The sequence below is a fragment of the Lepus europaeus genome, chromosome 9, assembly GCF_033115175.1.
Source record: "Lepus europaeus isolate LE1 chromosome 9, mLepTim1.pri, whole genome shotgun sequence".
Lineage (NCBI taxonomy): Eukaryota > Metazoa > Chordata > Mammalia > Lagomorpha > Leporidae > Lepus > Lepus europaeus.
The window spans coordinates 20,328,389-20,354,664 of record NC_084835.1 but is presented as its reverse complement, the minus strand read 5'-3'; the positions used below and the strand labels follow the sequence as shown (position 1 = coordinate 20,354,664).

At 57.0% G+C, this 26,276-nt stretch overlaps 1 protein-coding gene across 1 annotated transcript in view; it reads left to right on the top strand.

Annotated features, from left to right (window-relative positions):
* The first annotated feature begins 5,699 nt into the window (after positions 1-5,699).
* The window catches only part of LIMD1 (LIM domain containing 1), a 55,514-nt gene continuing 34,937 nt past the window's right edge, over positions 5,700-26,276 (top strand). Inside the window, exon 1 of the mRNA XM_062200677.1 lies at positions 5,700-7,499. Coding sequence (XP_062056661.1) covers positions 6,137-7,499 — 1,363 coding nt within the window. The 5' untranslated portion in view covers positions 5,700-6,136. The remainder of the gene's footprint in view (positions 7,500-26,276) is intronic.

Genomic DNA, 26,276 nt, shown 5'->3' with positions numbered 1-26,276 from the left:
GTTCTCCGTTCCTATCGATACACTAAACAAGCAGCAATCTGTGGCTCTGTGAGGTTTGCATTCTACCAAGGAGACAGGCAGACTGTAAACTGGCACTGCAGCCCAGTTCCCTGAGTGTCAGGACGGGACAGGGTTGGGGAGACCTGGGGGCGGGAGGGAGCCCATGGACACACCAGGAAGTGGCGTCTAGGCAGAGGAAATGCGCTCCTTGCCCCCTCTAGAGGCATTGCCATTGACTGGCAAAAGCCAGCCCCTGGTTAGAGCCAGCTTTCCACCTCCTCCATGCCCATGGTCCTGCTGCTAAAGCTTGGCTGATCATTCCACGGGGCTGGAGGGCCTCACTGAAGTTCGGGCTGAGGATGTTGGGTGCGGGTGGGGGGCCCTCCTGCCCCCCTGGTGGGCCGATTCCCAGCAGCGACTTGGCCAGCCTTGCCCTCAGCTCCCCTCCTCCCTCCCTACTTCCCTGGGGAAAATTAAAGCAACCGGAAGAGCTACCGATGTGGGACCAGCAACCTTCATCGTTATCTCAGGTGGTTGACCCTGTAGGGATCAGAATTCCAAGTGGAGGCAGAATACAGTGCACAGGTGAGAGCAGGGTTTATCTGAAAGAGAGAGTGGACATACATTCATGTGTGAGTGTGGGCGGGGCCATACAGAGAGATACCTGTCATGAGTGGGCAGACAGCTGCTTGAGAAGGGAGAAAGAGAATGGGTGAGTCAGAGATGGATTCCTCCCCTGTTATCAGTCTCTTTTATGAGGTACAGGGTGGCCCCTTAACTTAATAAACAAGCAGAATGGGTCTTAGCAGGTGCGGAGCTTTCTGGGATTTTTATGTCCATCATGGCATGTCCATCCTTTCTGGTCCTGTTTGAGAGACAGGTACATCCTGGGAAGGTAGGAGTATCAAGCTGACAGGTGAGGGGATAAAGTTAGAATGCAGGGCTGGCAAAAATGCCAGCTCATCTCTTTCTGTCTAATTCCCTGCCGAGTTTCCCTATGTCACTACCACTCAAAGATTCCAGGTTGGGCAAGGCCTGCAGCTCCAGCATCCCATATGGGTACCAGTTCAAGTGCTGGCTGCTCCTCTTCTGATCCAGCTCCCTGCTGGTGTGCCTAAGAAAGCAACAGAGGATGACCCAAGTTATTGGGCCCCTGCACCCATGTGAGAGACCTGGAAGAAGCTCTTGGCTCTTGGCTTAGGTCTGGCCCAGCCCTGGTCACTGTGGCCATTTGGGGAGTGAACCAGCAGATGGAAGATCTCTCTCTAACTCTGTCTTTCAAATAAAGAAATAAATCTTAAGATATCAACACCTTATGCATTTAGCTCATTCTTGCCTAGATCCTTCCACCTTGTTGTTTGGATGAAATCTAAGGGGAGCCCGGCCGTTTGCTGTGACTTGAGGATGCCAGTGCAGAAATTCTGCTTCCCCTCTTCCCTCAGCCCCATCAGGAAGAAACCAGCCCTGCCAGCACCCATACTTTCAGTAGATTAAAAAACCTCTCCCTGGCCGGCGCCGCGGCTCACTAGGCTAATCCTCCACCTTGCGGCGCCGGCACACCGGGGTTCTAGTCCCGGTCGGGGCACCGGATTCTGTCCCGGTTGCCCCTCTTCCAGGCCAGCTCTGCTGTGGCCCGGGAGTGCAGTGGAGGATGGCCCAAGTGCTTGGGCCCTGCACCCGCATGGGAGACCAGCAGAAGCACCTGGCTCCTGCCATCAGATCAGCATGGTGTGCCGGCCGCAGCGCACCTACCGCAGCGGCCACTGGAGGGTGAACCAACGGCAAAGGAAGACCTTTCTCTCTGTCTCTCTCTCTCTCACTGTCCACTCTGCCTGTCAAAAAAAACCCTCCCTGCTTCATACAAGTGAGCTCCAGAACCGTTTGGACGTCTCTCTCGTTTGTTCCCCCAGCCTCTGCTCCGGCCCCTTCCCTGACCTCTGTGTTTAACACTGCTCTCCCCTGTGTCATCTGTCTCCCTGTGTCATAAACCCTACGAGACTAGGCTCTGTTGTGTTTATTTTCCACCCTCTCTGCCCACGGGCACTAGAAGGTTAAGTCCAAATAGGACAAGAGTGCTCGTCTGTCTTTGCCCATTGCCACATCCCCCAGCACCTCGGAAAGGGCCCAGGGTACCGCAGGGGCTCAGTGAGTGGGTGGATGTAGGGTATGGGCAAGCTGGAGTCAGGTGCTGGAGCTAGGACTCAAACACAAGCATGCTGGACATCCCAAGTGCTACCTTTGTGTGTATGTGTGTGTGTTTGTGTGTGTGTGTGTTTATTTGAAAGGCAGAGTTACAGAGGGAGAGACATACACACACAGAACCATCCATTGGTTCACTTCCAAAATGACTGCAATGGTTGGAACTGGGCTGATCCAAAGCCAGGAGCCAGGAGCTTCTTCTCTTCTTCTGAGTATCCCACGTAGGTAGCAGGGCCCCAAGCACTTGGGCCATCTTCCACTGCTTTCCCAGGCACATCAGCAGGGGGTTGGATTGGAAGTGGAGCAGCTGGGACAGGAACCAGGGCCCATATAGGATGCTGGCACTGCAGACTGAGGCTTACCTGCTATGCCACAGTGCTGGCCCCATGCTTTGGTATTTATTTTTAAGTTTTTTTTTTTTTTATTTGAAAGGTAATAGAGTTAAGGAGAGATGGGAAAGACAGAGAGAGATGTCTCCATCTGCCAGTTCAGTCCCCAAATGGCCACAATGACCAGGGCTGAGATGGGTGGAAGCCAGGAGACTGGAACTCCATCCAGGTCTCCCACATGGTAGCAGGGGCCCAAGTACTTGGGCCATCTTCCATCTTGCATTAATGGGGAGCTGGATCAGAAGTGGAGCAACCGGGACATGAACAGGTGCTCATATGGGATACAGCCTTAACCCACTGCGCCACAGTGCCAGTCCCCTAAGTGCTGCTTTACCACTAGGCCATGCACCCTCCCTGGAGCTTATTCCAAGTAGGGCTCAGGACACTGTAGGAGCAGGGGAGGGACATGATCTGACAGATGTTCCTGAGAGCCTGAGCTCCATGCTTTACTGATTGCTACAGACTTAATGCTTATGCACTACCTGCCCCCACCCCCAATACGTTGAAATCCTTCCCCTAAGGTGATGGTATTGGAAGGTGGTGCCTTGGGGCTGGCGTTGTGGCACAGCAGATTAAACCACTGCCCCTGATACTGGCATCCCATATGGTCATGCTTTGTATCCCAGCTGCTCCACTTCCAATCCAGGTGCATTAGCAGGGAGCTCAATTGGAAGAGGAGCAACTGAGACTCAAACCAACGCCCATATGGGATGCTGGCACTGCAGGCAGCAGCTTTACCCGCTAAGCCACAGTGCCAGCCCCGAGAGTCTGCATTTTCCAGCAAACTTCCTGGTGGTTCTGATCTGTTGGTCCATGAAGAAGCCTTTGGGTTTACTGGCTATAGAGCACCTGCATGTGTATCGTCTGTCCCCTGTCACAGCCCTGCAGACAGAGCTTCACTGATATGCTGACTCGGTTATAAGGTAAACCAGGCACTGGGCATATGGATAGCATCTAAAGGGTGTGGGGAACCAATGAACCAAACCCAGGAACACATGTAAACAGATAAATAATTACAGCCGGCCCCTCAAAGCCACAGCTCCCACATCTTCGGATTCAAGCGAGAGCATATGGAAAATATTCGGGATACAAGAATGCATCTGTACTGAACACGCAGAGGCTTGTTTTCCCTGGCCATTATTCCTTAATGCAATGCAGCAACTTTTGCATTGTTATTAGGCAGTGTAAGTTATCTAGAGGTGACTACAGTACTTGGGAGGGTCTGTGTAGGTCGGTTATGTGCACATGCAATAGGTGACTTGAACATCCTGGAAATCTGCTATCCAACTGAATCTTCCAATCAAGTCCCCCACCCATACCGCAGTATGACCAGATAAGGGGACTTCAAAAGGTTTACTGCAAAAGCGAGTTAGAAGAATGAGTGTGTTTTGGTGCAAAAAGAATTGTTTTTTCGTAACAGGTGGAAAATATGTAGTATGAAGAAACCAGGCTTGGATTTCAACATGGTTTCGAACCAGAACAAACTCATACTTTTAATTCCATTTTCCACAAGCTTTTTTTTTTTAGGATTTGTTTATTTGAAAGGCAAAGTGTGTGTGTGTGTGTGTGTGTGTGTGTGAGAGAGAGAGAGAGAGAGAGAGAGAGAGAGAGAGAGAGAGAGAATATCTTCCGTGCACTGGCTCACTGCCCAATGGTGGCAGCTAGGGCTTGGTTAGGCAAAAGCCAGGAGCCTGGAATTCCACACAGGACTCCCACGTGGGTGCAGGGACCCAAGCACTTGGGGCATCTTTTGCTGATTTTCCAGGTGCATCAGCAGGGAGCTGGATGGGAAGTGGAGCAGGCAGCCAGGCCTCCAACTTGGCCATCCACATGGGATGCCGGTGCCTCAAGCCGAGGCTTAACCCAGGGTGCCACAATGACGCAGGAACTTTCTGGAAGTCCCGGAATAAGCGGAGATCAGAACTGAGCACGAAGTTAAGAGGATGTTGAAACAGAGCCACAGGGTCCACTGCTGGAGGGCCCAGGGAGGTGCCTTCAGCAGGGGCTCTGGGGCTGGCTCTCCAGAGCTGAGAGCGCGGGGCAGGAAGCCGCTACCTCGGCTCAGGGGACGCAGGGCCTGCCAGGCCGCCGAGGTCATGGACGGTGGCGGGCTTCAGCCTGAGACCCGGGTCAGCATCGCGGGGTTCAGCGGGGAAGTGACCGTGTGGGAAAGGAAAGCGCGTCACGGTCACCTCGGAGCCGGCGTAGGGAGCGCTGGGCCAGGCGGGGGCGCCCGGGAGTCAGGTTCCCCGTGGGGGCCCTCAGTCTCCCCAAAGTCACAGGCCCACGACGGCGCTTTCTGAGGACGTGGGCGCCCACGCGCGCTCTGCGGGGCACACTGACACCTTGAGACGCTTCCTCCCTCTGCCTTAGTCTCCTTGTCTAATTGGACTCCGGCCCAGCCGCAGGTGGCTCCCCGGATGTCCAGTCCTGCCCCTCGGGGAAGCTGGGGCAGTGGGTAGCCTTCCCTCTGGGGAAACTGAGGCACGGCGGGCCGAGGAGCCCCGAGGAGCCCCGTGGACCCTGCCCGCCGGTTCCGGCTCCCGCAGACTCCCCAGGCCCGCCGGGGCCCGGCTGTCTCGGCGCGCGGGACCCCGCCCAGCGCTGCCAGGGGCGGGACCGGGCTGGGAGCCCGAGACGGGAAGGGAGGCCGCAGACCCAAGCCCGTCCGGGACTCGCGGCCGAGCGGCCGTGGCAGCGGGGAACTCCCGCTCAGCCCCCGGCCAGGACGCGGGGCGGCCGCGCCGGGCACACCTCGGGGCGCCCCGGCCCGCCCGGGCGCAGGACGCGCGCCAAGCTGCCGCGGGCCCGGCCTACCCCGGGGCGCCCGCCCGCGCGCGACCCCGCCCCTCGGCCGCCCCTCGCCCCCGCCTCCCCGCGGCCGGGGACGTGAGCGACCGGCAGGCGAGCGGCGGGGACTGCTCCGGGCGCGCTCACTTCCGCGTCCCGCCGCCCTCCGGCTGGCTCGTGCGCCCGGCCGCCGCCGCCATCGGACAATGGGCCGCCCGCCCCGGCTGTCGTGAACTTCCTGCTGCTGCCCGGGCCTCCGGTGCGCCCGCGCCGCGCCGCGCCGCGGAAGCCGCGGGAACCCCAGCGCCCGGGACCGCCTGCACCGCCTGCCGCCGCGCCCTGGCCCCGGCTGTGCCTGGGGCCTCTGCGCTCTGCCGGCCGCCCCAGCCCGGCTGCCGCCTTGTTGGCGGTCTCTCCGGTGGATGTGATTTCTCTCTTCTTTCGCCTGTTTCTTGAACTTTTTTGATTTGAAAAAAAGAAAAAGTCTGAGCCGGCCGGGAACAGCTCAGCGCCAGCAGCTCCCCCCACGTGGACGACCCCGAAGGGGACAGGAGTTGGGAGCCAACTTGATCCCACTGGCCTGGAGACCTCAACCCCGGCTGGACGCACAGCCCTGGGGTCATGACCCCCACGCTGGGCAGGTGGCAGCCTTCACCTGTCCTGGACAGAACTTGAAGGCCTGCCCTTCCCCCAGCGGCTCTGCTCTGCCACGCACCCACACGGGGCACCTGGGCTAGGCCAGGACACCGGCCTGCGACATGGATAAGTATGGCGACCTGGGCCTGCAGGCCAGCAAGTTCATCGAGGACCTGAACATGTATGAGGCCTCCAAGGACGGGCTGTTCCGAGTGGACAAGGGTGCCAGCAACAATCCTGAGTTTGAGGAGACTCGCAGGGTGTTTGCCACCAAGATGGCCAAAATCCACCTCCAGCAGCAGCAGCAGCAACAGCTTCAGGAGGAGACCCTGCCCAGGGGGAGCAGAGGCCCCGTCAACGGAGCCTCTGTGGGCAGCAGGCTGGTGGGCGATGGTGCTGCCAGGCCCCCTCTGGCTGCCTCCACCGGGGCAGCCACCATGGTTGCCGCCGGGCAGCCCCTGTACACCCGCCAGGAGCAGAGGACCAGGCCCGGTGTCCAGGGCCCGAAGCTGGGCAGCCAAGACTGTGGCTCCAGGGAGGGCCCTGCCGGTTTGGAGAGGTCTGCTCCCCAGCGGCCTGGCATCTGTGAAGATCCTTCCTGCCTCACTCACGGGGACTATTATGACAATCTCTCCCTGGCAGGCACCAAGTGGGGTGATGCTCCACCCGGGTCCTCCAGCATCAGCCTGGGTGCAGGGAGCGGGTGGCCTGGCCCCCAAGGGAGTGACCCGCCACTGCCCAAACCCTGTGGGGACCATCGCCTGTACCAGCCACAGCCCTCCCTCGGCTCCAGCAGGCCCTTCGAGAGTGCCCTTGGTGGCCAGGATGCTGGCATCGGTAACCGCAGCAGTGAGAAGCCAGCAGGCCTTTGGTCCACGGCTTCCTCCCAGCGGGTGAGCCCTGGCCTGTCTTCTCCAGGCTTGGAGAACGGGGCCCCAGGCCTGGGACCCGCTCAGCCCAGGACCCCTCCTGTGTCAGCACCCCTGGCCCCAAACAGCTCTGGGCCAGGAGCTCTTCTGAGAACAGACTCTCGCTTGGGGAGTGAGATTTCAGGCGTGACATCCAAACCCGCCGTGGACCCTCAGCCCTGGTTCCAGGATGGGCCCAAGTCTTACCTTTCCACTTCTGCCCTGTCTTCCTTGCCAGCCAGCAAGGACAGTGCCCAGCTGGGTACTGTCCCCGGGCTGGGGCCTAAGCCTGGCTGTGCAGACCTTGGCACGGCTACCCAGCTCAGCCCCACCAGCCTTGCCCATCCGGTAATGTCCACTCTGCCTGACTCGACTTCCAAAGAGGATCCCCTGGGGTGGTCCCCTGACAGTAGCCTGGGTCCTGAGCTCCCAGAGAGCTCCCCCAGGGTGAGGCTGCCCTGCCAGACCCTGGCCCCGGGACCTGAGCTCGGCCCGTCGGCCGCCGAGTTAAAATTGGAAGCCCTCACCCAGCGCCTGGAGCGGGAGATGGATGCTCACCCGAAGGCCGATTACTTTGGTGAGTGAGAGGCTGGCGGAGTTACCAGCCGTGGGGTGATGGGGTTCCTTAACTGGGGGTCATGCTCCCCACCAGTGAGGCTGGAGGTCTCCTTGAGTGGCTTGCCTTTTTTTTTTTTTTTGGCTTCCTCCTCCAGTAACTTTTGATTCAGAAACTTGAAAGCATCCTTGGGGTGAAAGCATGTTGGGGAGAAAGCGGGTCTTGGGGCTGAAGGTTGTCCAGGTGTGAAGAGTGAGGCATTGTGGGATTACTCCTGGCTGTTAATCAGGAAATGGAAACATTGTAACTTTGGATCTCAGGGGTTTCAGCTGTGCCACTAGTGCCTCTCCCAGAGACAGGCACAAGGGGGAGTTGAGTGGGAGTGGCTTCCTCAGGGCCAGATCCCCCTGCAGGTTGTCTGAGGAGGGCTGGGCAGGAATGGCTACTTGAGGACCAGTGGTTGGGGTGGGGGCTTCTTGCTGCTCTATGTGTGTGCACATGTGTGTCTGTGAGCACATGCATGTTTATGTGTGCATTGTGTGGGTGTCTGTGTACTCACACATGCGTGTGTGCGTGTGTGTGTCTGCAGGTACTTGCTTACAGTTGCTGTGAAAGATTCTTCTAGAGCAGTGGTTCTTAAAGTGTAGTCTGTGCACCAGCATCCTTTTGCCTGGGAAATGGTTTGAAATAGAACCTCTTGAGCCTTTCCTTAGCTGTGGTTCTGCCAGCCAGCCTGGTGCTTGTGGTCGTGATGTGCAGGCCGGTTTGAGCCCCGCTGGAGCAGGTGCCTCCTAACTCAGCCCACAGCCCCGAGTACCAGGTTGCACCTACAGCTGTGGTTCCAAATGGGCTGGAAGGTGCTTCTTGCTGGCTTCACTCAAACTTGTACATTTTGTTTTATTTTTTTAAAATCACAAGCTCTTGGAGACTGCTGGCTTCAGCTTTTTTTCCCCTCTGCTTGGGCTTTGAAGGTGACCAGAATGTCACTGTGTCCTCCCATGGAGTGACGACTTAGCTGTCACACAGAAGTTAGCTAGAAAGACCGCTTGTTCTGAGAAAGGTCTAGAGGTGTTGTTTTTTTGCTTTTAAAAAAGTATTAATTAATTTTATTTCATTTATCATTAATTTATGTTGTTTGAAAGGCAGAGTGACAGGGAGAGGGAGCGATCTTCCATCCCCTGGTTCACTTCCCAGTTGGCCACAACAGTCAGATCTGAAACTAGGATTCAGGAAGTCCACCTTGGTCTCCTATGTGGGCGGCAGAAACCCGAGAACTTGGGCCATGGTTTTCTTCCTCGCAGGTGCAATAGCAGGAACCTGGCTTGGAGGTGGAGGCTGGCCTCTCTCCTAGGCACTCTGACGGGGGCTGTGGGCATCCCAAGCAGTGACAAGCAGTGACCCACTGTGCCACAGCACCGGCCCCAAAGTGACGTTTAGTGTTTCATTTCAAGCTCACTGAGCAACAGGACAGCAGTTTTATTTCTTCAGGGGTGCAAGTTTCTGGTCTGGGTCAGAGCAGCCGCAGCAATAGCTGGCCCCGTCCATCCACATCTCTTTGTGAACGCCTGCCTTGGCCCTGCTGTGTTCTTAGGCTGTGGGAGATACACAGTGAACAGCACAGGTGGAACCCCCTGCTTTCCTGGGGCCAACAGCTGAGTAGAAGAGGCAGGAAATAGGCAGTGAGTGAGCAAGCCGTGGAGAGAGAAATACAGTAGAGGCGGGACCACAGGCGCAGGGCTGAGGTGGCCAGGGGACTCTGGGAGCCGTCGTCCCCGAGGTTGACGGCCCAGGAGCAGAGCGTGGAGGGCGAGCTGTGCGTGCTGCCGGGGCAGCGTTGCTGGGTTTCCCGCCTGTCTGGGCACGGCTCTCGGAAGGCACTGCCTGGCTGCGGTGACTTCTGTGTCTGCCACCGTGTGCCCAGCAGACGGGACCTCGGCCTTTGGTTTATCGTGCCCACCCTTCTCTGTGCTGGACACCTGCTGGGTTTCCTGGATGGTTTGGTGTGCAGGGTGCCCCTGGAGCCTCCCCTCTTGCAGGGGTGGAGGGGAAGGAGGGCGGGGGTGGGGGGAGGCCCAGGAGAGGGCCGCATGGCCCTGTCTCAGGCAGGTGAGAGCTGTGTTCTGGTAACAGCTGCCAACCAACCATGTGGTGCCTGTGCTGTGCCTGGTGGTTGGGTTTGGTGCTCTGTGGGCATTGTCGTCATGAAACCCACACAGAGGCCTCTGAGATAGGTCCAGGGACATGCTGCTGCTTGTCATTGAGAAACTGAGGCCCGAGAGCGTGAGTGACTTGCTGAGGGTCACCGGCTTCCTCCTACTCCGACCCCACACTGTGGCACTGGGGGGTCTCCCCGGTCAGAGTGGCTGCCTATTGCCTGATCCTCCAGGTTCAGCCCCCCTGCCCCCGGTAGCTTCAGAGGCCCCCAGCCCTTTCCAGACCTTCTTCCCCCACACTCAGGATCCCGAACTCCTGTGTCCTGAGTGCTCTCTCTGGCTGCTGTCAGTGGGGCTGGGTGGTCACTGCCAAAGCTGCCGCAGCAGAGAGGGGGCTCCTCTAGACCTGTCAGGCCCTGGAGGGGGTAGGGAGGCGAGAATAAGTAGGGGTCTGCTTTGCCCAGCAGGTGGCCGCCTGTGCCCGCTCCCCGCCCACAGCGGGAGAGGAGGTGGTTGGCTGTCTTGCATCTGCCTGTCTTTGGTGAACCATCTGGGGCTGTAGAAACAGTGGCTGACCTGCCTTAGCCCAGGCACCTGACAACAGGCATGGCTCTCCTGGGAACAGCTCTGCCTGGACTGGCGGGCCGCATTTTACTGGCAGGATCCCCGGGAGAGGTGAGCAGTCCGGTGGGGCAGGGCAGCATCCTCCGGGCTCCCTCCCCGCTGACCGTCCTATAGAAGATGCCGCTGCTGGTCCTCATGACCCCTCACACACTGCTCATCTGACTCCATCCTGGAACTGTGTGGAGCTGGGTGGGGAAGTGGAGCATTTTGCATAGCTAAGGAAACAACCTGGGTGGATCCTCTAACAGAGCGGCCCCTCCCGATGTCCCGGACAGCTGTCTGTCCGCAGCCCTGAGGTCCCAGCTGACCACACACCAGTCAGAAGTGGCAGAAGCACCTCCGCCATCTGGCTCTGCCCGGTATCTGTCCAGATTCTGGCAGACCGGACGTGGATTCCACCAAAACGCCTTCTGGAGACCTTGTGCCATAATGTGGCCTGGTGGAAGACACGCAAGGTGCATTTCTGATCTTTCAGGCAGCTTTTGTGGATGACACCCCAGACGCTGACTCTGCCTGGCCAGCCTTGCAGGTGCACCTGCCCAGCCTGTGTGCATTTCCAGGAAGGCATGTGTGTTGAACGTTTTCCTGGCATGTAATGTGTAGATGTTCCAGCTGCTCACAAACTGGACGCATCTGAGCCACCAGCACCCACGTCCAGATGGAACCGTCAGCCAGGAAGGCCCCTTAGGCTGCCTTCCATTCGGCCTCACCCTCCAGGGTTCTGACCTCTCGCCTGGAACGAGTCAGAGTAACTGTGTGATCAAAGGAACTTTGGAAACTGAGATTTTTGAAAACAACAGGTCTTGGAATGAGTGGTGACCACAGGGTGATCTGAATGAACAAGGCTGGGGCCCGGGGGCTGGCAAGTCCCGGGTGTCAGGGCAGGGCCAGATCCCCCGTGGGACCCCCTTTGTGGCAGTGGTGGCTCCCTTGTGGGTGTGGTCAGTGGTCAGGGCTCAGACTGTGCCTGGTCCTCTGTGTTCCCTGAGGGGCTGTGACTTCATCCCATGCTTCAGGCCCCTCCCCCGCCACCAGCCCTCTCTACAAGGCGGGGGGGGGGGTGATGAGTCAGCCCCCAGCCCTCATTCAGAGAGGGTCATGTCATCACAGGCGGGTCATGTCCCCGCTGTGCCCTGGACGGTCAGGTCAGGCCCTCACCCTTCTCCCTCCCCGGTCTCCCGGACCGTGCCTCTCCCTGCTGTTGGCTGCACCTGTCGAGTCCCTATCCACACAGGTCCCTGCTGTCCCCAGCCAGGGTCCTTCAGGCCTGTGCAGTGCGGCCCTGTGTGCTGACCCCGCCAGAGTTTCCCACGGCGCCCGCCTGTCCCAGCATGCTCTCTCCCTGGGGTCCCCCTCCTTGGGGTGGGATGTTTCTGCACTGTTCTGTGACCAGGAAAGAACGCCTTGTTTTTTCCATCCCATCTTCCTGCTCTTTCCACGGAGAAGGCCGGGCACGCAAGCAGCCTTCGGATTGGCCATTCTCGCCAGAGGCTTCAGGAAAGCGCTGTTTCTTTACGTCTATTGATTTGTGACTCCCATGTAGGAACACACTTGGGTGTCAGAGAGCCAGGTGGCCTGGGCCCCGTCCTGGCCTAAGGGCCTGGGCAGGGTGGGGTGGGCGGTGGCCTAGTACCCCATCTGCTCCCAGAAACTTTGGTTTTTGGTTACATTTTCAATAGCACGTGGCAGTCAGTTTTACTTGAGATAGTCAGGAAATGCTGTTTATAGAGGAACCACGACTCTCTCACATGCCTGCCACTCTCAGAAGTAATCTGTAGCACAACAGGTTGGGCTGCTGCCTGCAATGGGGAAATCCCATGTGGGCACCAGTTCGAGTCCTGGCTGCCCCACTTCTGATCCTGGCTGCCCCACTTCTGATCCAACTGCCTCTCAATGCACCTGGGAAAGCAGCGGAAGGTGGCCCAAGTGCTTGGGTCCTGGTCCTCATGCTGGAGACCCAGAAGAAATTCCTGACTCCTGGCTTTGGCCTGGCCCAGCCCCAGCTTTTGAGCCCATTTGAGGGGTGAACCAGTGGATGGAAGGTCTCTCCCTCCTCTCTCTCTGTAATTCTGCCTTTCTTTCTTTTTTTTTCTTTTTTCTTTTTGGACAGGCAGAGTGGACAGTGAGAGAGAGAGACAGAGAGAAAGGTCTTCCTTTTGCCGTTGGTTCACCCTCCAATGGCCGCCGCGGCTGGTGGGCTGCGGCCAGCGCATCGCGCTGATCTGAAGCCAGGAGCCAGGTGCTTCTCCTGGTCTCCCATGGGGTGCAGGGCCCAAGCACTTGGGCCATCCTCCACTGCACTCCCTGGCCACAGCAGAGAGCTGGCCTGGAAGAGGGGCAACCGGGATAGAATCTGGCGCCCCGACCGGGACTAGAACCCGGTGTGCCAGCACTGCTAGGCTGAGGATTAGCCTGTTGAGCCGCGGCGCCGGCCCAATTCTGCCTTTCAAACAGAAAGTTTATTGTACAAAGCAGTGGCAGAGCCGATTGGTAATGCAGAGTGTAGTGTGTGCTGAGGTCCTGGGGTCTCTGGCTAAATGCAGATCCATTGTCTGAGCTGGAGGCCCTTGTGCTCTGAAGGTTAGGGTGAGATTAGAAAAGGCGAGCCTGGCATGGCGAGCCGCTGGAGTTGTGTGGTCACCGGCCCGTGGGCCTTTGGAGGCTGTTCTCATTGACCTTGGCATCCTTGATAGAGGCACAGCTTTGTGGTGCTCACTGTCCTTGTTGGCTTTTTATCTGAACTTCAGAGACAGCCATCTCTCATCGCTGGTTCACTCCCCAAATGTTCACAGTGGCCGAGGTTGGCCCAGACTGAAGCCAGGAACCTGAAACTCAATGTGGATGTCCCATGAGGGAAGGCAGGGACCCAACCACTTGAGCCTTTGCTGCGGCCTCCCAGGGGTGTGCCTCGGCAGGAAGCTGGAGGTGGGACTGAGCCAGGGCTTTAACCCAGGCGTCCAAAGTGGTGTCTTTATTTCCAGGCCAGATGCCCAACCCCTCCACGCCCTTGCTTTTGCCAGCATGTCCCTGATCTCCTCGGTGGGCTCTGGACATTGCTGGGTCTCAGGCTTGCTCCTCTGACACAGGACAGTGGCCCTCATGGTCCAGCGCTGTCTGGACCAGTCTTTTCCGTCTGTGTCCCAGTGCCCCACATCGTGTCGGCTAGTGGGGCAATGAAAGGGAGGGACATCAGTTAAGGGATGAAGGGCTTAACTTTATAAATAAATATATACAAAGTATATATATATATAAAGCATATGAATATATATAAATATATACTTTATATATATATAAAAACCCACGATTTATTTATTTATTTATTTGGAAGGCAGAGTTACAGAGATCTTCTGCCTACTGGTTCACTCCTCAAATGCCTGCAACACACAGGGCTGGGTCTGGCGGAAGCCAAGAGCCAGGAGCTTCATCTGAGTCCCTGATGTGGGTTTCCCAGGCGCATCATCAGGTTACCTGGATTGAAAGTGGAGCCACCAGGACTTGGCTTGGTGCCCTTATGGGATGCCAGTTTTGTAGGTGGCAGCTTAACCCGCTATGCCACAACACCAGCCCCAAGGAGAAGGGTTTTTTAGCAGGGGTTGTGGCTCCGAGATAGTTTGGCAAAACTTGTCAAGCATTTAGCAGACTGCCAGGTACTTTTCTAAGCACCCTAAGTGTGTTAACTCGTTAAGTCCTCCCAGGAACCCTATTTCATTATTCCCATCTTACAGACAGGGAAACTGGAGGCACGTAGACCCTAGCTAACCTGCCCAGTACATTTATGAAGTGGCTTTGCTGAGTCCGGCTACTGAGCTGGAGCCCTTGACCACTGTGCCGCGGCTTCTTGACAAAGGGAGCTTTAGGGCTCGTGAGTAGCTCAGAGCCGAGGCCTCCCCGCTGCCCTGTTGGAGCCAGGGCCCCAGTGGGAACCACAAAGAAGGCGAGGTGTGGGGGTCCCTGGGCTGGCCAGAGGAGCCGGACCCCACTGCGGTAAATCCAGGTGGCATGTGGGTTCCTCTTCTGTGCCCAATGGTGCGTTCCTCCCTGTAGGGCGCTGATGGGCTGTGGAGGCGGAGCAGGCCAGGCCTGTGGGGTGCTTGTGTGTCACCCCTAGTGCTGTAGACTGGATAGGGTATCCCAGTGCACACGTCTCTGGAGTGGCGCTGATGCCGCCTTCTGAGCGTGGGTAGCAACCCCAGGCCACGTGCAGAGGCTCTGATGGGGGTAGGGAACGTCTGAGTTTTGGGAAATCATTTGGTCCGGCCCTGCAACCACAGGTGGGACTGAAAAGCCAGAGCAGTCTGCAGCAGGCTGATCGGTAAGCCGATAATTTCGTGTGGCCTGCCTGCCTGCCAGTGATGGTAAAAATACCCACATGGCAGATAAAAGGTTCCCCATACCTGCCTGGAAAATGGGGCAGAAGCCTCGCCCGAAGACAAAACGGGTCACCCGAGTCGCCAAGGGCGCGTCAAGGTGGGGCCGTGCCAGCCGGAGGGGTTTATCTGTGCTCCAGGGTTTGCTTTTGCCTTTTTCCCTCCCAGGGAAACTCCCAGGCACAGGCGCTCAGGGTCAGCCTGGAAGGCAGCGGACTTTCAGCTCGAGCCTCTCGAAGGGAGTGGGGATGATCCGCAGCCAGGTTATTTTTAAGCTCTGGGAGCTGTGAGTGTAGACTTGGCTGAGTTCCTTCCTCATCTTTCTTGTGTGTGACTCATCTCTGGGTCCCAGGAGAGTGAGGACGGGTTACTCCCGGATACTGGGAGCTGCCAGGGAGGATATCAGAGGCCACGAGTTCCCTCCCCCTAAACGTGTATTTATAACACGTAGAAAGTTCTGGAAGCTTGTCTGTCACTCAGAGGGGGGGAATGTCAGTTTAGCGTGGGTTGGCCCTGCCAGCCTGCTCTGGGAGGTATGATGAGCAAGGTCCTTAGAGGATCCGATGGGCATGGCCCCTCTTAAAATGCAGGCTCTGAGTCAGGGGTGGACACGTGGCCCAGCGGGCCCTGGGCTGGACAGCACATGTAAGTCATTTCAGAAGATAGGTCAGAGGGTGTGTGTCCAGCGCAGTGAGTAAGAGGCTGTGTGGGCTGCCTGCGTCCCACAGCGGGGGGCCCGGGGTTGAGTCCCAGGCTCGTTCCTGCTTCCAGCGTCCTGCTCATGTGCGTGCAGGGACGCAACCAGCAGTGGTGCAAGCACTTGTGTCCCTGCTGCTCAGCGTACGAGACCTGGATTGAGTTTTGGGCTCCTGGCTTCAACCCAGCTCAGCCCTGGCCGTTGGAGGTATATGGGGAGTGAGCCAGCAGATAGGAGATCTATTTCTCTCTGTCTTTAAAAAATAAAAAAAAAAAAGAATAATAAAGAAGAAGAAGAAAAGTCAGTAGCAGTTTTGTCCTCTGTTGCCCACAGCCCCCTTCTGGCCATAACAGTGGCTTCCCTGTTCTCCTGAGCTCCTCGTCAGCTGGGTTTTTGGATTTCCTCTTGGCAGGGTGGAACACATTGTGGCCATGTTTGCTCACATGATGGTCAGGGCTGGCCTGAGGTTTTGCATCCTCTGAAATGTCTGCCTGTCCCCCGTCCTCACCCCACTTTGCACCGCCTCCGCTGATGAAGTAAGGTGGTGAGTTGGTGCCGGAGCAGCCCCGGGCTGTTTGCTGAAAACTTTGTATCACAAAATGTGGGCAGCAGGCCTGGTGATGCCTGATCTGGCTGTGCCGCTTTGGGCCCCTGGCTTCGCTCTTCTGCCCTCGGTTTCCTTCTGAGGACTGGATGTACTGTGCTTATTTTAATTCTGTTTCCTTTCCCGTGCTGCAAGCCTCAGAGCTAGCTTGGGATTTGGAGCTGTTGGCTGGGAGAAAGCTCTTGGCCCTGAGGCTGCCGGTGGCTGGGGCAGCCCCGTGTGTGTGTGTGTGTGCATCAGCTGCACTTGGAAGCTTTCCACGTGCTAGCAGCGAAGCCTGGGGTGGGGAGGGTGTGAGAAACACGTGTGCAGTAACAAAGTTTGCTCAGAAGCGAGTGAGGTCACCCTGTGAGCGAGCCCACGTTGGCTCAGTGTGTGTTTACTGCAGCTTGCCCTGGGCCGGGCTCTGTGTTGGCAGCAGGGGCGCCAGCTGGGTGAGACGGGGCTCCTATTCCTGGAGCACAAGGAGCTGCGCTGACACTTCTGTGGCTCTGCAGGGCTCCGCTTCCGGGGCTGGCGGGACCCAGCAGAGGCGCTCGTCCCTCGCAGTGCTGGCGGACTTGGCAGGAGTTGCACAGTGGAGTTGGAAGGCATGGGGTCTGAGGGGCGCGTCTGGGCTCCAGACTCTGAACTGGCCTCTGGCCACCTGCAAAACCCTGCGGCTCATCTGAGGCCAGGTTCCTGAAGCCCTGGGGCAGGCAGACAGAGACTGCTGGAGCGAGATGTCCCATTTGATTCTTTGCTGGTCATTGCCTGCAAAAGCCAGGGCTGGGCCAGGCTGAAGATGGGAGCCCGGAGCTCCACCCGGCTCTCCCATGTGCATGGCCGGGACCCGGATACTTGAACCATCATCTGCCGCCTCTCATTAGCAGGACACAGGACAGGGAGCTGAAGAGCTGGGGCTCCACTGGGCTCTCTGATGTAGGATGTGGGCTTCCCAAGCAGCAATATAACTGCTGCCCCAAACGCCCACCCTGCACGTGATTTCTGAAGGGTGCACCCCCAGGGGAGATTGATGAGGGCGTAAGGGGGAGCTAGACAGAGGAGTGCGGGCATCACGGAAGATTGAGGGGGTCTCAGGCAAAGTCATGTGGGGCTGGCTCCTGCCTCGTCCCGTGGAGAGCTCTCGAGGCCCAGGCATCCCGTGGCCTGGGCGGGTCGGACGGGAGTGGGAGATGCAGTGTGGGTGCAGGAGGTGCTGTCAGAGGAAGCATCCCATTGTGCCGAGTCAGGACTGGAGGAGCTGTGTGTGGGAGTGGGCTTTGGATCTGCCAGCCATGGGTCTGGTGTGACCGTGAGACCCTGGGCAGCCTGTGCCACAGTCTCCCTATCAGTACCGTGTGCACATGGCGGCTCTCTCTCTTTCTCTCTCTCCCTCTCTCAGATGTATTTATTTGACTAATTTGAAAGGCAAAATGACATAGAGAGGCAGAGGAAGCGATTTTCCATCTCCTGGTTCACATCCCCAGATGTCCACAGACAGGGTTATAAGCCAGGCTGAAGCCAGGAACCAGGAACTCCATCCAGATCTCCCATGGGGGTGGCAGGGGCCCAAGCACTTAAGCCGTCATCTGCTGCTTGCCAGGCGCGTTAGCAGGGAGCTGGATCAGAAGCAGAGGAGCCACGGCTGGAATGGGCACTCGGATATGGGGTGTGGGCGTCCTGGGCAGCAGCCTCAGTCGCTGTGCCACAGCGCCCGCCCCCCCGTGGTGGCTCTGGGGTTGGAACCGGCTGGTCCATATCCAGGGAACTGGTCACACGCGGCAGCTGTTCAGCGCTTCCAGAGGCGGCTGGTCTGAGCAGAAACGAAGGCTTGGTATGGAAAAAAGAATGTAAGATGACTCAGTAATATTTTTGTATCGGTGCCGCATTGAAATGAGACTATTTGGGGATCCTGGGCTGAGTAAAATGCGGTGGTAAAGTGAGCCCCTCTTGTTCTGACTATGCGAGCGTGTTGTCTTCCTGCTGGATGGGGTCGTGCTGCAGGAAGTGCCGACAACAGGGCCTGGCACACGACGGGCATGGCTGTGCAGGCTTGTGTTGCCGTGTTCTCAGAAATCCCAGAGCGCCGTACTGTGCCACGCCTGAAAGCCTCGTCCAGGGGGCTTCCACAGAAGGCTGTAATTTGTGGAAGGGAGCTGGATTTCACAATTGCAGCCACTGACGGAGCCCCATGCCTGCTGTGACTATTGGGAAGGGGTGAGGCGCCCTGGGAGAGGAGGAAGCCCTCACATCTGCACAGGGGGCAGGGCGGGGCCGGTGGAGAGCGGCGCTGAGCCAGCTTTCCAGTGCCTCAGAAACACACGGTCAGCGTAGCCCGTCGGGGCAGAATAGCCCCAGAGACAGCCCAGGCCCTGGAGGCCCTTAGAGAAGTGAAAGACAGCACTTCCTGCCTGCTTGTTTGGGATTTGCTCATCCGGGGCCTTGGGCTCACAGGGTGCCTGTGCCCCACCCCTCTGTCAGGGTGTGGGCCTCCCTGGGGGCCTGTGGCAGGGTGGCCCCGTTAGGGCGGTGGCTCCTGGGGAGCTGTTTGTCTGACCTTGCCTGCTCTCCCGGGAGCAGCTTACACAGAGGCCCTTTGTCGCCAGCCGTGGAGGTCCGTCTTAGAAGCTGGGAATGGACTCCTGCCCTGCTTGTGGCCACAGCTGCCAACTCTCTGGGTTGCCCATGCCTGACGGTGGGCAGGTGGGCTGTGGGGAGAGGCAGTCCTGCCCGAGCTGACAGCCAGCGCAAAGGAGATGCGGGTGGGGGCGGGCAGGAGGGAAGGGTGATGCTGAACAGACCCGCAGGCCTCGAACGCTGCGTGGTCAGGGGCAGGCCCAGGGCCTTCGCTTGTTCGGTCTTTTCCCCACCCAGCGCCGGGAGCCACCTGGTGCCATTTCTGCTGCGCTCTGTGGCTCTGAGCACCCACAAGCCCTCGCACACGCCCACTTCTTGATGGGAGAGTGTCTAGGAATTTGTGGTTGTGTTCTTAAAAGCTCAAGACACACACAGCGACGTGTGGTTTCGACACGTGCACGCGCCCGCGTGAGCCTCGATCTTGTGAAGATGCAGAGAATTCCGTCCCCAGGGAGACCGCTGCTCTGGTTGTGTCTCTGTTGGCTCGTTTTGCCTGTTCTGAACCGTACAAACGGCTTCGTACCGTGTTCATACGCGGGTGAGCCTCGTCACCCGTGGGTTCTGTGTCTGTGGGTCTGCCTGCTTGCTAAAATCTCGCACCCGCGCGTGCATGCTTGGAGCACTGTGGGCATCTTCCGAGGGCACGCAGGAAACGGCCATGAACGTGAGGCCCCCTACCCCACCCCCCGCCCCCGCCCCGGCTGTGGTCAGACCAGGTGTGCCGCTCTGCCGCTCTTCTTTCAGTCTGGTGTGGGACACAGGTGTGCTCCTTGTGGTGTGTTTGGTGCTCTGCTCTAGGCATTTCTGTGGTTTTGGTTGGTGTTTCACTATTTTTTCTTTTTTTTGACAGGCAGAATGGACAGTAAAGGGAGACAGAGAGAAAGGTCTTCCTTTTTGCCGTTGGTTCACCCTCCAATGGCCGCCGCGGTAGGCGCGCTGTGGCTGTCGCACCGCGCTGTTCCGATGGCAGGAGCCAGGTACTTCTCCTGGTCTCCCATGGGGTGCAGGGCCCAAGCACTTGGGCCATCCTCCACTGCACTCCCGGGCCATAGCAGAGAGCTGGACTGGAAGAGGAGCAACCGGGATAGAATCCGGCGCCCATGGCCGGCGCCGCGGCTCACTAGGCTAATCCTCCGCCTTGCGGCGCCGGCACACCGGGTTCTAGTCCCGGTCGGGGCACCGATCCTGTCCCGGTTGCCCCTCTTCCAGGCCAGCTCTCTGCTGTGGCCAGGGAGTGCAGTGGAGGATGGCCCAAGTGCTTGGGCCCTGCACCCCATGGGAGACCAGGAGAAGCACCTGGCTCCTGCCATCGGATCAGCGCGGTGCGCCGGCCGCAGCGCGCTACCGCGGCGGCCATTGGAGGGTGAACCAACGGCAAAAGGAAGACCTTTCTCTCTGTCTCTCTCTCACTGTCCACTCTGCCTGTCAAAAAATAAAAATAAATAAATAAAATAAAATTTAAAAAAAAAAGAATCTGGCGCCCCAACTGGGACTAGAACCCGGGGGTGCTGGCGCTGCAGGTGGAGGATTAGCCTAGTGAGCCACGGCGCGGGCCTGGTTTCACTATTTAAAGTGGCCTCCAACCTTTGTGCCGAGGGCTGCGATGGGCCTTGTTCAGGGTTGAGCTCCAGTGCCCTTGGCTGAGGGCTTAATAAATCAAGGACACATGTTAAATAAGCACCTTTAAACAGAAACACATTAAAAAAAAAAAAGAAGGGAGGGGGTATTAATTGAGGCTGACGCTGTGGTGCTGCAGGTTAAACAGCTTCCTGTAGTACTGGCATCCCATAGGGGCACTGGTTCAAGTCCTGGCTATTGCACTTCTGATCCAGCTCCCTGCTAATGCGCCTGGGAAAGCAGCGAAAGATGGCCCAAGTGCTTGGGTCCCTGCACTCACTTGGGAGCCTGGATGAAGCTCCTGGCTCCTGGCTTCAGCCTGGCCCAGCTTTGGCTGATGTGGCCACTGGGGGAGTGAACCAGCAGATGGAAGATCTCTCTCTCTCTGTCTCTCCCTCTCTGTAACTCTGATTTTCAAATAAATAAATAAATAAATCTTCAAAACAAAACGAAAAGGGTATTTATTGATGAGTGGATGGAAACCTTGTGGCAGAGGCTCTCAGAAACCCACGCGCGTGTGTCTGCGGGGAGTGAGACGGTTCAGCAGGGCCCAGATCTGTGGGTGCTGTGGAGGGGAACACATTCGTCATCAGTGAGAGTTCTGTCAGACAGCGCTGCTCCCGAATAGCATTTTTTAAAAAGATTTCATTTATTTATTTGAGAGGTAGAGTTGCAGACACTGAGAGGGAGAGACAGAGAGAAAGGTCTTCCATCTGCTGGTTCACTGCCCAAATTGCCACAACAGCTGGAGCTGCGCCGATCCGAGGCCAGGAGCCAGGTGCTTCTCCTGGTCTCCCATGAAGGTGCAGGGGCCCAAGCACTTGGGCCATCCTCCACTACTTTCCCGGACCACAGCATAGAGCTGGATTGGAAGAGGAGTAGCAGGGACTAGAATTGGCGCCCATATGGGATGCCAGCGCCGCAGGCGGGGATTAACCTACTGCACCACAGCGCCGGCCCTGTAGAATAGAATTTTGGAAAGTGATGCAGCATTTACTCACCTCTGCATTGGAGTGTTTGTGTGGTTTCCAATTTTCCACATTTCAGCATCTTAATATTTTAATGAGTACACTTGCACATTCTTTTCTAACATTTATTTATTTGAAAGAGTGACACAGAGAAGAGAGAGAGAGAGAATTCCTGGCTCCCGGCTCCTGGCTTTGGCCTGGCCCAGCTCTGGCTGTTGCAGGCAGTAGGGAAGTGAATCAGTGGATGGAAGATCTCTCTCTTTCTTGCTCTCTCTGTCAGTCAAATAAATGAAGACAGGTAAACATTTAGAAAGAAAAGTTATCAGAATTAGGTTTCTGCTATCAGTGTACAAGAGCCCTTTTTCCTACTTCTCAGAGATGCTGTTATTTTTGTTTTTTGCCAGCTGAGTTACCGGCAGGCGACTTCACCTCTCGGCATCTGGCGCCCAGGAAGGTGGGGCCTGTTTTTGGTGTGCTGGTTGACCATGCTGTTCTGGTTAGAGTGGAGAAAGCTCAGTGGCCTCTGTGTGGAGGGTGGGCGTGAAGGAGAACTGGGGCCCAGAGAGAAGAGCATGCCAGGGGCTGCGGGGGAAGCTGGCTGGGAGCTGAGGTGGGGTGCGGGGCTTGCTTGGGGATACCTTCCTTTCCTTCTCCCTTTTTGGGGGGTGGGAGTGCGGTGCTATGTGTGTGTTTGGCCCAGTGGTTAAGATACCACTTGGGACATCCACAACCCATAGCAGAGTGCCTGGATTTGAGTCCCAGCTGCACTTCTAATTCTAACTTCTTGCTGGGAGGCAGCAGGTGATGGCTCGGGTCATTAGGACCCTGCCACCTATATGGGAGACTTGGACTGAGTTCAGGGCTCTTGGCTTTGGCCTGGCCAGGCCTGGCTACCGTGGACATTTGGGAAATCGACTAGTGGATGGAAGATCTCTGTCTGTCTCCCTGTCTGTCTCTCTGTCCATCTGTCTTTTGAATTTTAAGGAAAATGCACCTGCAGGTGGTCTGGCAGGGCACGCTCAAGCCTACAGTGATTGGGAAATTGTGTGCGAAGCTTCCTTCCCCACTGCAGTGAATGAGGCCCATGGCTGCTTGTGGGGCCGAGTGTGTGTTAGCGGCAGCTTTAGAGTGAAGTGGACTGGCGCAATGACCCCCACAGCCCAGAATGGCCGCAACTACTTCCTTTTGTGGCTTGATAACGGCTTCACCCGTGGGCTCGAGATCTGCCGAGTGTGTGGGAAAGGACAGAGGAGGAGAGGTCTGCGTGCCAGGGAGGAGGCGGTGTGCTGTGTTTTCTCCACCTGCGTCCCTGGGCCGTCGCTGTGAGCCAGGATCGCCCAGGGAGTCGCAGTGCGGCCTCCAGCATGGCTGCTGTCTCCAGGGCGCTGTGCAACCAGCCTTGAGCAGTGCTGCTGGGCCCCGTGTGGTATTCAGGAGTCCAGCACCAGCAGCCCCTGGGGAGGTGTTTTGGGTTTTTTTGTTTTAAGATTTTTTTTTTTTTTGACAGGCAGAGTTAGATAGTGAGATAGAGACAGAGAGAAAGGTCTTCCTTCCATTGGTTCACCCCCCAAATGGCAGCTACAGCTGATCTGAAGCCAGGAGCCAGGTGCCCCCTTCCTGGTCTCCCATGCGGTGCAGAGCCCAAGCACTTGGGCCATCCTCCATTGCCCTCCTGGGCCACAGCAGAGAGCTGGACTGGAAGAGGAGCAACCGGGACTAGTACCTGGCACCCCAACCGGGACTAGAACCCAGTGTGCCAGTGCCGCAGGTGGAGGATTAGCCCAGTAAGCCGCGGCGCTGGCCAAGATTTATTTTATTTATTTGAAAGGCAGAGTAACACAAGGAGAGAGAGAGAGAGAGAGAGAGAGAGAGAGAGAGAGATCTTTCAACTAGTGGTTGACTCTCCAGATGGCTACAACAGCCAAGGCTGGGCCAGGCTTAAACTAGGAGCTTGGAACTCTATCCAGGTCTCCCACATGGGTCCCAGCAGCCCAAGGACTTGGGCTGTCTTCTGCTGCTTTCCCAGGTACATTAGCTGGGAGTTGGATGGAAATGGAGCAGCCAGGACTCCAACTGGTGCTCCGATATGGGATGCCAGCATCGCAGGCAGCGGCTTAATCTGTCACCAAAGAGGAGTCGTGGGGTTCTTGTCTTCACATAAGGACGAATTTAGGCATGAGACAGAGAGCAAAGTAGCAAGGTTTTATTGGGGACAGAGCATCCGTGAGAATGGAAGGGATAGAGAGAGAGCACCCAGTCACTCGGACTGGGGGAGAGCAGGGTCACGTGGTTGAATGGAGAGAATACACCTGGATTGGCCAAGCCGGCGGCTCAGCGGAGAGCAGAGGGCTGAACTCGCTGTCTTAGACTGGGGCTTATAAAGGAAGAGGGGTTCAGCCTGTGAGGATTTTGTTGCCCCCTTTGGTCCTGAGGAGACAATTTTCCTGGGGGCTTTCTTGGGTGGCAGGCTGGGACCATGTGGGAGGTTGCCAAGGCCTGGGCAGGACTTCGAGGTGCAGGTGCTGGGCTTCTGTAGATGTCATTCTGCACAGGCCCCTCTCACACACACGTAGGCTGATTTCTAGCTTCCTACCTCACAGAGCCACTGCGCCACAAACCCGCCAGCCCCTCCTGGGGACTTTCTGTTAGCCTACAGGGTGGCTAGGGAGGGGACTGTTACCCAGCTCTTCACCCCTCTTCCGAACCTGTTGATGCCCGGAGCTACCCGTACCCAGGTCTACAGGCCGCTACTGTCTGCAAGGAAGAGCCTTGGTCAAGGTGCACCAGGCGTATCTCATGATGTGCTCCGGGCAGGTCCACCCCCTGCCAGCACCCCCACAAACCTTTTTTTTTTTTTTTTAAATATTTGGAATTTGTTTATTTTTACTTATTTGAAAGGCAAAGAGAGACAGACACAGAGAAGCCTTCCATTCACTGATTCAGCCTGAAGCCAGGAGCCCAGAACTCCATCTGGGTCTCCAGCATGGTTGGTAGGGACCCAATCACTTGAACCTGCTGCCTCCCAGGGTGAGCATCAGCAGAGGCTAGGACTGGAAGTGGAGCTGGGATTGGAACCCAGGTGTGCTGATGCATATGTATTGCACTGTTCCAAGCAGCATGTCTCTTTGTTTTTTGCTTTTTTTTTTTTTTTAGATGTATTTATTGGGGCCGGCGCCGTGGCATAGCCGGTAAAGCCACCACCTGCAGTGTGGGTATCCCATATGGGCACTGATTTGAGTCCCGGCTGCTCCATTTCCTATCCAGCTCTCTGCTATGGCCTGGGAAAACAGTAGAAGATGGCCCAAGTCCTTGGGCCCCTGCATCTGTGTGGGAGACCTAGAGGAAGCTCCTGGCTTCCGGCTTCAGGTTGGCCCAGCTTCGGCCGTTGTGGCCATATGGGGAGAGGACCAGTGGATGGAAGACCTCTCTCCCTCTGTGTCTCTGCCTCTCTGTAACTCTGACTTTCAAATAAATAAATAAATAAATCTTTTAAAAAAAGAAAGAGATGTGTTTATTTATTTGAGAGACAGAGTGATAGACAGCGAGAGGGAGAGACAGAGAGGTCTTTCATCCACTGCTTCACTCCTCAAATGGCCACAGCAATCAGAGCTGCACTGATCCAAAGCCAGGAGCTTCCTGGGTCTCCCATGTGGGTGCAGGGGCCCGAGCACTTGGGCCATCTTCTTCTGCTTTCCCAGGCCATAGCAGAGAGCTGGATTGGAAGAGGAGCAGGTGGAATGTCAGGGCTGCAGGCTGCGGCTTAACCTACCGCGCCACAGTGCCACCACCATAGCAAACTCCTGGTCCTGCCCTCAAACCTTGACTAGGTGTCCTGATCCTTGCCTCAACCCCGTGTCCTGGTTCCCCAACCACCTGGTGGGTGGTGGGGAACAGCTGTGTGAGGCCTCCCCCGCCCCCCAGGAGAGAAGCCTTGGTGGGAGCCGGGAAGGGGGATGAGGGCCATACTTGCTGCAGCCTCCTGGAGTCTTTCACTTAACGCGTCTTCATCATAGCTGGTGCTGCTGTCACAGTCACCGCCAGGGTTAGCCGTGGACTCAGCTGAAGTCTGGGCAGGAAGGGGGCGGGAATTCTTTGCTATTTCCCACGCCAAGGCTGCTTTGCTGGCCTGCTTGTTTGTAGAGCCTATGTCTGCACAGGAGGTCGGAAGGTGCTTGGACTTGTTTTTTGGGGTGTGTGGGAGACAGTTTGCAGTAGTGACTCGGGGTAACTTCCTGTGGAGCTCTGTCCTGGCCAGGCTGAGTTGTCTCTGCGCTGAATCCATTGTACCCTGGGTCTCTGGTTTCCAAATAATCTTCCTGGAACCGCAGGAGGGGGCCGGGACATTCCAGGAAGCAGAGCGGGCCCTGTCCCACCCCAAACCATAGTGGTTTCCCTTTTGTCTGTTACATATATTTGAGGTTCCACTGACACTTATTTTTAGAAAAGTATCTGCCCATTTAAACGGTTTGAAAACCACTGTTGTGCACAAAGAGAGTTAGGCCCGCCCGATTGAAAGTTACTGTGGAGGCAAAATGAGGATGGCGGTGACGGCAGCCTTGGTAATGAAGCTTGTTTTCTCCCGGAAAGCTCCTGGAGGGGCCTGTGACATTGCATTGACCCCTTAACCCATGTCACATGGGGCCGGCGCTGTGACTCAGCTGGTTAAAGCCCCGGCCTGCAGCCCCAGCATCCCGTAGGGGCACCGGCTTCAGTCCGGCTGCTACTCTTCTGATCCAGCTCCCTGCTGATGCTCCTGGGACAGCAGCGGAGGATGGCCCAAGCGCTTGGGCCCTGTGCCCACATGGGAGACCTGGAAGAAGCTCCTGGCTCCTGGCTTCAGATCAGCCCAGGTCTGGCCGTTGCGGCCATTTGGGGTGTGAACCAGCAGATAGAAGACCTCTCTGTCTTCCCTCTCTCTGTCCATAACTCTGTCTCTCAAATAAATGAATAAATAAATAAGTCATTTTAAAAAAGCATGTCGCATTGCTGCAAATCACAATGTTATTTGTACTTGATGCCTGCTTTTCCTTCTCTGTCACGTGGAGAACTGTAAAGCATCTGACAGGGCCTACGTTGTGGTGTAGTGAGTTAAGCCACCGCCTGCAGTGCTGGCATCCCGCATGGGTGCTGGTTCGAGTCCTGGCTGCTC